The sequence below is a fragment of the Monomorium pharaonis genome, chromosome 9 (genome assembly GCF_013373865.1).
Source record: "Monomorium pharaonis isolate MP-MQ-018 chromosome 9, ASM1337386v2, whole genome shotgun sequence".
Taxonomy (NCBI): Eukaryota; Metazoa; Arthropoda; class Insecta; order Hymenoptera; family Formicidae; genus Monomorium; species Monomorium pharaonis.
The window spans coordinates 10,498,730-10,511,513 of NC_050475.1; the positions used below are offsets into that span (position 1 = coordinate 10,498,730).

Sequence of the window (12,784 nt, forward strand, 5' to 3'; positions counted from 1 at the left end):
CCGTGCGCGCCGCAAAGCCCTCGCGCGAGCGAGTATCGCGTCGCGAGTAGCGGGTGGACGGGACTTCCGGTTTCGCGACGGTGTGTAGTGCGGTAGCGGCCGGCGATTATTGTGTGACCCCCGCGAGACACGTGGTCGCGTTCTCTAGTTGCCGGGAGTGTCGGCACGTTCGAACGTCCGGAATTCATGTGCGCGGAAGATTCCATCGTCTGTCCTTGTCGGCCGCGTGCCTACCGCGGGAGCTTCCCGCGTATCGTTAGCGTCTCTGTTTGGTTTGATTCGCGCCGGGGCGCCGCCTTGTCGGAACGCCGCATGCCGCGTCCCGCGATATTATTGTTTTCGCCTGATTATTAATTTTTAATAAAGATCGTTATCTGTTAAATTCAGAGCCTAATTTTCTGGTGTGTCGTCCGCCACTTCGTGTTACCGCATTCGCCTGCTCCCTTACGATTCACCCCGCCCCTCTACCGTTAGGCAGAGCTGGTCGAGATTGTCGCGCGAGGATCGAGGACACCTTGGCGTAACGATTTTCGCGAATTGACGCGTCGTCGAGCGCGTCTGGCGCCCAACAATTTTCGTGATAACGCGTGGCCGAGATTCGAGCGCGACAAACACGGCATCGGGGGTACCGGTTACCCTATCGGTCTCGCTGCTTTTTGCTCGCGGCTTTCCCGGTCAGGAAAAGTCGTGACAAGGTTTATGTCATAAATATAATATATTTAAGAACTTCTTTGCAGTGAATAATTTCTCAATAATTTTATTTGCTCCTAATAAAAAGTATTTTTTTTATGCGTATAATTAATATTCTCATTCAAGCTTTATTATATTTTTGTTATAGGTACTCATACGTTTATGCACATATAAAATATGTAATTACTTTGTTATAGTAACTTCGAAATAACTTTTATGCATGCACATTAACAATTATTTAAAATAATTCGCATTAAAAAAAAACACAAAGTTAGTAAATAAAATAATACTTAAAAAACATAAAGTGACAAAAAAAATAAAAAATACTAAAAATATTAAAAAATTAACATTAATATAATAATTACAATCTATAAATCTGTACACCCCCCAGAACACACGCACGCACGCACGCACGCACGCACGCACACACACACACACACACACACATATGGAGTCAGATGTCCGCCACGTCCACGTCGTTGATTCCGGGTAATGCTAAGAGCGGACATCCGCCTCATTTACACCTTTATCTTTGTATATACACATGCATTTTTGTATAAAACGTCAATGATAAGAACTCAGAAAAAACTGGAATTTTAAAATAACAATTTTTGCATTGTTGTTGCTGTTTTTAATCATCTAAAGCTCAACGAATGCCATCGATAATTATAGAAACTCAAAGAATAATGTTCATATAAATTTTGAAAATTTTAATATTGCGCCATACAGTACCGGAGCGGTATGGCGTCATATCTTAAATCGTACATAGCCGTCTTTGTTTGGGTAGGGGGCCTCAGAACTCATTTCTATAGGAATTACAAATTTATTTTATTTTTAAAATCCCGGTCTTCTAAAAGTTAACTTTTTTTCGGCTGTACACATTTCGAGTCACACAAAGATAAAAAATGACACAAGATTTTGTTAAGATAGCCACCTAAGCGTGCTGGTAATATGATCACTTTCTATTTATATCAAAACAAATTTCTTTATAAATCGACTGTTGTTCTATTGTTAACCAATAATTCATGACATGTATTAATACTTATTGTGAGAGTAGGAAGAGGTTACGAATAAATACAATTGTTTGTCAAATGGACTGTCGACGAAACCTACAAAAAGCTTTGGAACTATTGAAAATTACAGAACTATTGAAAAATGCTATGTAGTCGTTTGGAACTCGCTATAAAATGGTAGTTTTATAGTGCGGTGCCAGCCGTTTAATAAAAAAATTGTTAAAAAATGCTTAAAAACCGGAACTGTCGACGAAACATATAAAAAGCTTTGAAACTATTGCAGAATTGTTAGAAAATGCCATAAAGTTGGTTTACTCTTGTAAACCAACCATAAAGGTACTTTACTCTTGTGATGCGGTGCCAGGAGCCAAATTAAAAAAATATTTAAATATATTTAATGTACAAAACTATTCCTAAAATTTATCAGGAACTCTAGAACTATTACGGCTGCAAATAGAACTGCTGTTAAAACATTCAATTTTTATTAATAAGGTGCCAGGGAAAAATAGCACCTCATATTTTCAAATTTTATTTTTTTAACTAAATCAACGGAACTATTTCTGAAACTTATCAGGAACTTTAGAACTATTTGAAGTGCAAGTAGAACTGCTGTTAAAATGTTCAATTTTCATTAATGAGGTGCCACGGGAAGTTAGCACCTCATTTTTAAAATTTCTTTTTTTTTTAACTGAATCAACGGAACTATTTTTGAAACTTATCAGGAACTCTAGAACTATTTGGGGTGCAAGTAGAACTGTCATGCAAACTTGCGGTGCAGAAAGTTGCGGTGCCAACTTCACAGTGACTTTTGGTACCGGGAATCGAGTATTACGGTCACCGCTTAGGGAGCAGAGTGCAACTAAGTGGGAGCACGGGGAAACGGGGGCGAGGAAGCGGGAATACGATTTCGCACTTTTGCCGCGAGCGGATCCCGGCCCGTCGCATACCGGTCGGCGCTCCCCGCGTAGCTCGGCGGCCGACGCGTATAATTTAATGAGGAAATGGAACCTCCATTTCTTGGGAAAGCGGAGTACCGATGCGGAAGCATTTTTAACGCATATCAAAGAGGCTTGCACCATTCTTTCGGTTACCGATGCAGATCTACTTAAGTGCCTACCGTTATTTTAATCGGATATCGCTCTGTATTGTTCGCTTAGAAAGTGAGAATTGGCGAAATTGGCAGGATTTCGAGAATGCGTGCGCGCTCGGTTTGGCGATCCAGACTATTATTACGCTCTTCGGGAGGAAATAATGCGACGAACGCAGGGCGAGAATGAATCCGCGGCGGACTATTTGACCTGCCTGCGTGCTTTGCTTTCTAGAATGAGCCCTCCGTGGGCGTTACCGGAACAATTAAGGGTAATTATTTACAATTGGTACTTCTCCGAATTTTGATATTTTTTAATAACTTTCTTGGTAAACAGCTTTGTTGTGACTCCGACAACGATAATCAATCGGGGGAGCCCGAAAAATATGTAACTTACTAATTTTTTTGGCCATTTTTTCGAAATAATTTGGTAATTATTTACATTAGCAATTCCTCACCGATTTTGATGACCTTCAAATATGTTGTCAAGGCCATCATTCTAAACAACTTTTCCCTATACATGTTACCGCAAGTCGGTCTTAGTTTTTGAGTTATACCCAAAAAATTATTAAAACAAAAGTTTAATAAATACCATATATATGATATGGTCAAATCCCGTGGCGCGAGCGTTCCTAGGATTGACTGGTTATCTCGTTTAGCGTGGAAAGTCGCAAACCCATGTGGTGCAGTGAATGCTTTGCGCGCACATACACACACACACGGGGGGGGTGCAAGGGGGGCCTTCGGCTTCCCTCCCGCACCCACCCCGTCCAAGTTGTTAACCTATGTGGATTTTACTTTGCTTGCAATGTACATGGATTGCCCATATGGATTGCCCATATACATTGCAAGCAAAGTAAAGTCCACATAGGTTAACGACTTGGACGGGAGGGGGTGCGGGAGGGGGGCCGAAGGCCCCCTTGCCCCCCCCCCGTGTGTGTGTGTGTGTGTGTGCGTGCGCGCGCGCGCAAAGCATTCACTGCACCACATGGGTTTGCGACTTTCCACGCTGTACGTTTCCAATGTTTTTACATTAACCAAATAGTGACTTTAAAATGTTTGGGTTAGGTTAGGTAAAATTACGGGGAGAGGGTGCAGGGGAGGGGCGGAGCCCCTCCCCCGCCTATGCGTTCTTTGCTCTACCAGACTGGGGTAGAAGTCGCTACAATCGTTTGTTTCCACATTGTTCTGCCGGTAGGACTGCTTTAAACAGAAGCGCCTATTTTTTTCGAAGAAGAGCGAGGGATAGTACGCGACGAACAAAATCATAACATTGTCTATGACCGAAGACCCTCCTTGCCCCCCCCCCCGTATGTGTGTCGTCATACGAATACGTTGAACATACGAAAATTATTTCGAAAAAATGGCCAAAAAAATTAGTAGGTTACATATTTTTCGGGCTCCCCCGATTGATTATCGTTGTCGGAATCACAACAAAGCTGTTTACCAAGAAAGTTATTAAAAAATATCAAAATTCGGAAAAGTACCAATTGTAAATAATTACCCAATTAAATTTCGCTCACCGAAAAATGTTACCGCGCCTACAAATCGCGATTCGTCGACACGAGTTTTCTTGTTTCCGTTCCCTAGAGGAGCTGGCTACGCGGGTAGAACATAACTACGCCGCGGAGAAGAGCTACCGACTCCCCCCCCCCCTTCCGCCGGAGCAGTCACTTTTCCCGGATTTAGCATATCACGCGCCGAAGGAGAAGGCAATCTTGAATCGATATTTAAAAAAATCGATTTCTTTGAGTAGTATAGGGGCAGCCATGGGTCGTCAAAACAAACCCCTACTCCTCCTCCCTCTGGCGTCAAAACAAACCCACACTCCTCCCCCGTCTGGCATCAGGTGGGGGTGTCTAGACGGTGTGACGTCACGGGAGAGAGTGGAATGGCGCATTCTGATTGGCTGACGCGTGGGCGTTGCCGTTTTAAACGGAGCGTTTTGATTGGCTACCCCATGGCTGCCACGAGCAGTGATTGGTTGCCCTGAGTATACTACTGGATTTTGAATAGAGAGAGAGGAATTTTGGGTCTAGAGGCCCACCCTCTGGAAAATGGTGGAGGTGTCAAAGGAAGACAAAAATGGTGGAAGACAAAATGGAGGAAGTCAGATCTTCGTCTTGCACAGCGGGGGGCATGGAAAAGTCAGGTACGAGTTTTTGTAAACGGATTAATAGTTCTATAGGACAAGGATACTTTGTAAGAGAAAGAGAGAGAAAAATTCTTCTTGTTATTATGTAGCGTTGCCTTAAGGTAAAAACAGAAAACGCGTATGTTTTGACTCTGATATAGGAGAAAAGTTATGTATTATGGAAGGGAGCGAGAAAGAAATAGACGAACATTGTGTTCGTAATTGGAAGAAAATAGATCGAGAAACCGATTAAGATTATAACCGTGGCGTCGGGTGCGGATGGCAAGTTGCTGTGACGTCACGATTTTGAACGTCACGTTTTGATTGGCACTCCATGGCTGCCCCGAGCTTTGATTGGCACTCCATGGCTGCCCTGAGTATATTATTGAATTTTGAAATTTTGGGACTAGTGGTCCCTCGAAAAAATGTCAGAAGTGACAAATGATGGATGTCGGATCTTAGATCCGGGTGTCTTGCTCGGCTGGGGGTTGCGTTTCGGACAGGTGTACGTTTTGTAACAGGTTAACAGACTTACAGAACAAAGGTGCTTTTGTAAGATAGAGAAATCTTTTGCTATTATGTAGAGATAGTTAAGGAACAAACAGGAGCAAATGATTTTTATGACTTATAAAAATCAATCATTTTTTATTATGAAAGCTGAACAAAGAAATATATGAAAGTTTAACTTTTGTAAAAGAATTCTTTTTGCTATTGTGTAGTGATACTTAAGGAACAAAACAGAAGCGAGTATATTTCGAGTCTCAGAAATAAAAACTATGTATCATGAATAAAAGAAATATGTTGGGTTTAACTTTTTTGTAAGAAAATTCTTTTGCTATTATGTAAAGATTACTTTAGACGCAAACAGAAACTTGTATGTTTCGAGTTTTATAAAAATCATTAACTACGTATGATGGAGGGAATAAAAGAAATACGCAAACTTTTAAGTAAAAAATTATTTTATTTTAATACGTAAACTTTTCGTACAAAATACATTGTGATTGACGAAAATTAAACAAAATTTATGCTCCACGTTTTGTCAAAATTATATTGATAATTTCTTTACAACGCAGCGAAATTAGCTCTAGAAATATTATATTGAAATAAGTATCGAGGAAAATTAGATCATTGATTTGAGTACGTACATTACATTCAATTTCTTCCTGATTACCTTTTATTGTTAATTTTATAATCTCGCAATCTACGTAACTTAACTAGAGCTTTAGCTCGATTTCTTGAATTAAGTTACGCGCACACTCGTTGACTTTATCGCTTAATAATTTTAAATGATCTAAATGAGCGTTGACACATTTGAGTACATTCAGCAAGCCCTGGAAGTAGTTTTCTGCATTATTGCAACGGAGTAGTTTCTTGGTTTCTTTGTTGACGGTAAAGAATCTGCAGCATCTTCAACGGTTTCCTCTGAAGAACGCTCCTCTTCAGTTTCTTTGTACGTTATTAGTATGGATCTTGATCCATAGGCCGAGGTGAAGCCGATGTTAATGTTTGTTATACCGACAGGATTTCTCTTCAATTTACCAACGCCGTTCAAGTATTCGTTCATGAGACTCATATGTTCTTGAAATTGCAGCCAGGAGTCGACATCGAAATTAATGCGGCAGCGTTGTTTCCGCTTAATTTTATTAATGGAACAAAGACCCCCTCCTTCGTTGATTGTAATCCGACTTGTATCCTCTTTGTATGGGAATTATTTAGCCCGTACGAAGTGAAGAGCAGCATATGAAGCTGGCCGTTTCTTCGTTCGTTGATGTTGCGTATCCCGAGATTATCGGCAATTGGCTGGATCGAGCAGTAGTAATTAGCGCTTTGTTACTGACTGGCCATTGTTCTTCTTCTTCTTCGTTGTAAGAAGTCACAAAATGAAAAGTCACTAGCCGAAATAAGACGTGTAACTCTCGCAGGTACAAAATTGAAAAGTTCGAGAAGACTCAAGGAAACTTTTTGTTCGCGAGGTTGACGCTACGAAGGAAGAATTTCGAATGAATTCGCGTTTACATCAAGGATTATGTCGTCACCTCTGTTTGTGACGTAATAAAATTGCGCACGCAGATGAAAAAGTGGTGGGGAAACTCCACCTTGCTTTATAAACAAATTTTTATTTAAAAACTTTCTAGTTTTAAATAATTACACTAGGTTAATTTTTATAGAAATTCAAATCATAAAAAATAAATGTTAATTTCATAAAAATTAAGTATTATTTGACAAAAACATTTAAACTAAAAATTTACGTAAAAAAGAAAAAAGAAACGAGTAAAAAATTTGAATTCTGAATACGCTACGTATATTATGGAAATATTTACTTTTTGTGAGAATTCTCTTACACAAGAAAAAATAACGAATTTTTCGTGAGGATTCTGACTTCTGAAAGAAAAAGTGGAGAAAATTTACCAATTGGAAAAGTAGAAAAATCTTACTCGCTATGGTTTTCCCCATTATTTTCAATTCTACGTTTACTTGATGGAAGGGCTATAAATTTCGAGCCCTGGCCCATGCAAATGTTAGTACTTTATTTATACTTTCGTGGATGTCGAGCTAGCGATATTTTCAGTCTCTGTGTTCTCCGTGTGAGTAATACGTTAGTGAAAGATTACGCGAGTGTTTTCGATAAAAATAGATCCACGATCGATAATTGCACGCTTCATGATAATCGTGTGTAACCTGAATAGACAGGTTGAAAAGCGCAAATATTTCAAGCGCATATCTCGCGACGATGAACTTAATTATACCTTCTTCGAGCGTTTTGCCAGAATTGAGTGCTCCAATACGATGCTGTGCATGTTGCACGGCATGGGATATTTGGAGAGAAACGTTCGATTAGAAGATATAATCTCGCGTATCGTCGAAGCGCGTGTCGCGGATACGCATTATTATGAAAACCACGCGAGTGGTTGCATCGCCGTCTTCCTCCATCGTCGCCCCGAAAAAGAGGAAGAAGAAGAAGAAGAAAATCATAACCGAAGAGTAGCAGGTAAGAAAAATATTAAATAGTCAATAAAGGTGACATGAAAAAAAAGTTAGTACTTTATATTTAATTACAACTATTTTGTAGGAGAGAGAGTTGAAGCGCGGTGAAATCGGCTACTCCTGAGACGACCACGAGAGGACGATGAGGATGAGGAAGCTGTACCTGCGCGTAAGTTTAAAAATAAAATTTATTTTTAAAAATTTTAGCTCGAAGTTTACCGTATATTAAAAAAATTTTTTATTTGTAGAGAGACCACGACTTGAAACTCCTGCTGCTAACGCAGAATCTCCCCAAGTTATAGTCTTGGAATCATCTTCTGGTGAGCATTTTTTAAAAATAAGTTATTAATACTCAAAGTTTATTAATATTAACTTAGTGTTTAATAATAAATCAATTATGATTTTAGATGACGACTCCCAAAGCGATTCTGAGGAGGAGGAGGAAGAGGAGGAAGAGGAGGAGGAAATACCGAGCTCGATGCGTTATTCACCCCTTGTAAGTATTTTTAAAGTTTTCTACTTAATACAGAATAATTCAGTTGAATAATAATAATAATATGTTTTTAGTACGAGAAGAAGAAATGCGAAAAAACGCCGCGATGGAGGTAGAAAAAAATCCCATCGATAGAATGGTAGCAGAATGGGAGGCACGTGTGTTGGAGAGAATAGCCGAAGCGCAGGAGGAAAGAGAGATGGAGGAAAATGACGTTGAGGGGGAAGAGCAGGTTCCGAGTTCATGTGACTCGGAGATATTTAGCTGTTATGAGTATTTAAAAATAGTTTTCTAGTTAACCCATTTAGGACCAAATGTCCATTATTTTTTCTCCACGTTCAACGCTCAAACTTTTTACATAGACGTCGTAGAAAAAAAATCGGCACAGCGTTTTCGCTAGTTTGAAACCTCCTCTTTCAAATTCCGACGTCAGAATTGACGAACAAAGCGAGTAAAAAAAGTTATGGCCCATTCTTCCCAAAAAGAGCAACATTTTTCGACGTTTTTTTCCAAAAATTCCATATTTTGGATGCGAAAATGTTTTGCAGAATCATTGCAATAAGGATAAATCGTGGAATAGATATCTGCTCTTTCAAATCCTATTGCGATTTTTTTTAAATTTAACATGGCGGATTTAATATTGTAACCGTTGAATCCTGTGTGCCTATTGGCTACGGATAGCCGCGGGATTCAGGGTCCGGGCGGCGGGCTCGAATAAATGAGAAGACGGCGTGTTCGGTATAATAATATGTTTATTTAATAATTCCTTATGCTACTATGTACAATGTCTTATGCTACTATTTACACGGGTGTGTTCTCGTCGTGCGAGGTATTCGTGTGCGTGGTGCTGGCGACCGTGTCGCGGCGGATGCCCTGATTGGCTGTGCGGTGTGCGTGCCGATCGGTCGGCGTGTAGTCGGTGATGGCGGCGGATCGCGGCGCTACGGTTGGTCGCGGCGGTGCGACGTGCGGCGCGGCGATATGGCCTTAAGGCCCGGTGCTAGCGGCGCGGCGGTGTACGGTGGCCAGCCTGGCTGGCGGCGCAGCGGCGTGTAAGGCGGTGCGGTTGGCGGCGCGGTTCGCTACCCGGTCTCAGCTGATCGGCGCATCAGCTGTTCGATCGCGCTGCCGTTGCCACCCCGCGTGGTGACAGTCGCGGCACCGGTTTCTCCTCAGTGCGGAGTCCCCGGGTCGGGACGACGGCGACCGCTCAGTGCGCGGCCGAGAGCTCGGGTACGGAGCGTGGCGGTGTGCGGCCCCTCAATACGCGGCCGGGAAGGCACTCACTGCGTGCCCGGGTAGGATCGCTAGGTTAGGTGACGGCGCTCAATATGCGCTCGAGGATGCCTGGCTCAGTACACCAGGAGGAACGGTCTGCTTACTTCGCAGGCCGGGGAAGCTCTGACTCCGGTCTCGGGTGGAGGGCTTATATACCCTCCACTCGGTGGTGAGGGAAGACGAGAAGAGCGGAGGGAGCCTGCGAGGTGGGGGTAACAACCTTACCTCCGCTCTAGCGGCAGCGGAGGAACGACTCGTTACAATATGGCGGTCAAAAGACGGAAAAACCATATATAATCGAAATATTTTCGATTTTCTTTTTTTTCTCGTAATATCTCTTCAGAACAGTTTAAAAATACATAAGCTTATTATTTTATGTGAGGCAAAATTATAATAATACATAATAAATACAAATAATGGCGGTTTCTTTCAAGAAATGCGAAAAAACATAATATTTTGCCAAATAATAGAAAAAAGCCATAAGCGAGTGTTTATATCTAGTTTTTTGTCACATCTACGCATACACCTATGTATATCAAGTAAATAAACTAACACACACACACACACACACACACACAGATTATCTTCTTATTTTTACATTCTTTAGCCGTCAAATGAAGGAGAACGCTTATCAATTTTATAATATATTGAAAATGAAGATTTTTTTTAATAAAAAATACAAAAAAATTAAAATTTGAAAAAACCTCCCCTCTAAAAAATAAAAAAATAAAAAAAACAAAAAACAAAACTCTCTAATTTACATTTATTTCTTCGTGGTGAGAGTTTGGCAACGGCAACATTTTCACGGCTAAAGAATGTGAAAATAAGATTATATATATATATATATATATATACACACACACACACACAAACACACACGTGTGTGTGTATGTGTGTGTGTTAGTTTACTTACTTGATGTATGCGTAGATGTGAACATGTCAAAAAACTAGATATGAACACTTGCTTATGGCTTTTTTCCTTGCTTCATTATTTGGTGATAAATTATGTTTTTTTCGCATTTCTTGAAAGAAACCGCCATTATTTGTATTTATTATAATCTCGACTCACATAAAATAATAAGCTTATGTATTTTTAAAATATTTTGAAGAGGTATTACGAGAAAAAAGCAAGAAAATAAAAAATATTTCGATTATATATGGTTTTTCCGTCTTTTAATCGCCATATTAAATCCGCCATGTTGAATTTTTAAAAAATCGCAATAGGATTTGAAAGAGCAGATATCTATTCCACGATTTATCCCTATTACAAAGATCCTGCAAAACATTTTCGCATCCAAAATCCGGAATTTTTGGAAAAAAACGTCGAAAAATGTTGCTCTTTTTTGGAAGAATAGGCCATAACTTTTTTTACTTGCTTTGTACGTCAATTTTGACGCTAGAATTCGAAAGAGGAGGTTTAAAACTATCGAAAACGCTATGCTGATTTTTTTTTCTACGACGTCTATGTAAAAAGTTTGAGCGTTGAACATGGAGAAAAAATAATGGACATTTGGTCCTAAATGGGTTAATACAGAATAAATCAGATGAATAATAATAATAATAATGTTATTTTTTAGTACAAGAAAACGCTGCGATGGAGAAACAGGAAAAAAACACCGTCGAAAGACTTATAGCAGAGTGGGAACAACGGGAATTAGCTGCAGTGCTGGAGGAACGAGAGAGGGAAGTAGAAGTGGAAGTTGTGGAACAGGAGGACGAGAAGGTGGTAGAGGAAGTGGCGCAGCAGGAAGAAGAAGATGACAGAGAAGATGTCGATGAAGAGGAAAAAGAGGAGGAGGAGGATGAAAATACTGAATCGGAAGAAGAAGAAGAAGAAGAAGAAGGAGAAAACGAAGAAGAGGAAGATACAGAAGGAAATGAAAAGGAGAGAGAGAGAGGGAGATTGAAATACCGAACACGCTTGACTCAGAAGCGTTATTTTCACAGAGTAAGTTTTTATAATGAGTTTTTACAATTCAGATAAAATTGTAGATAAAATATAATAAATTTCAGGAAAATATAATATGTTATTTTTTAGTAGGAGAAATCGAGGCGATAGATTTGTCGAACATAGAAGAAGAAGAAAAAGAAAATGAAGAGGAAGAGGGAGAAAGTACGGTTGAAGAGGAGGAAGAAGAGGAATTGGGTGACGCCGGCGTAGAACCTATAGGTAATATTTCAGTATAATATATTATTTTAAAATATAAATTTAAATATAATTTTAAAATATAATTTTAATTCGATGGAAATCACTCTCTCTCAAATCCATGAATTTTTTGGGGGAACACGGATCGAAATATCACTGGAGCCCTAAATTAATATTCGGTTCAGGGAACTACGGCATCGGACATTGTCGAATTTTATTTCCACCCCGTAAAAATTCAGTAACATTTAATAATATTATGCAATTAATAAAATAAAAAAAATTTTTTTTAATGTGTTTTATAAATTATATTAAATATTATTTTATTCATCATACGTTCTCAAGTGTTGTGTATTTATTTGAAAATGTTTTATCTACCTTCAAATAAAAATTTAATTTATCGGAATAAGTAAATTTAATATAAATGAAAAAGCCTATGTAAAAACTCTTTTTTATATTAAAAATTTTTTTATTTAATTTAACAATTTTTAATATCACGGAAAAAAATATAAATTTTTTAATAATAATAAACTAGATTTATAAAAAAGAACAGAAATATATAAGTTTTATTAAAATACATTATATTAAAATAATTGTGTTACATTAAAACTTAAAATAAATTTTTTAAATACGTTAAAAATTGAAAAAGAATAAACTTATAAATTATTATTATTATTCTGTTAAATTTAATTTATGATTTTTTATATAAATTTATTACGTAAATAAAAATTTTAATTAATACTTTTCGATGTGCTGATTAATTAACTAATTTAAAAATTTTGACATTTTTCTTCTCGTTTGCCACTTAAAAATTATATTATTTAATACAAATCGATGGCGGTGTTGGGCAAACTGTCGACGACGACGAGGAGGCCACTTTAAGTGGGCATGAAACAGAGGAGGAGGAGGAGGAGGAGGAAGAAAATTATGACCAGCAAGCGGCACAACATCGGCAACAACA

At 38.9% G+C, this 12,784-nt stretch overlaps 2 protein-coding genes across 4 annotated transcripts in view; both read left to right on the top strand.

The window, feature by feature from the left end:
- Positions 1–12,784, top strand: part of LOC105839255 — a 117,553-nt gene that overhangs the window by 19,749 nt on the left and 85,020 nt on the right. The gene's annotated exons all lie outside the window — the stretch shown is intronic.
- Positions 7,229–12,035, top strand: LOC114253770 (glutamic acid-rich protein). 3 transcript variants are annotated; one of them, XM_036291686.1, is made up of 6 exons: positions 7,229–8,078; positions 8,158–8,229; positions 8,317–8,405; positions 8,477–8,668; positions 11,258–11,628; positions 11,722–12,035. In XM_036291686.1, exons 4-6 carry the CDS (start codon positions 8,491–8,493, stop codon positions 11,737–11,739), a joined length of 567 nt encoding a protein of 188 aa, XP_036147579.1. In that variant the 5' UTR covers positions 7,229–8,078; positions 8,158–8,229; positions 8,317–8,405; positions 8,477–8,490; the 3' UTR covers positions 11,740–12,035. The 3 variants fall into 3 exon arrangements, with proteins under 3 accessions (XP_036147579.1, XP_036147582.1, XP_036147581.1); XM_036291689.1 differs by having other exon boundaries at positions 8,477–8,675; positions 11,722–12,034; XM_036291688.1 differs by having other exon boundaries at positions 11,719–11,751.

Excerpts from the sequence above, each read along its gene's own strand:
- LOC114253770 (XM_036291686.1), top strand. The coding sequence starts at position 8,491 with ATGCGAAAAAACGCCGCGATGGAGGTAGAAAAAAATCCCATCGATAGA. Across the intron at positions 8,669-11,257 it reads TGACTCGGAGATATTTAGCT|TACAAGAAAACGCTGCGATG; the intron begins GTTATGAGTATT and ends GTTATTTTTTAG.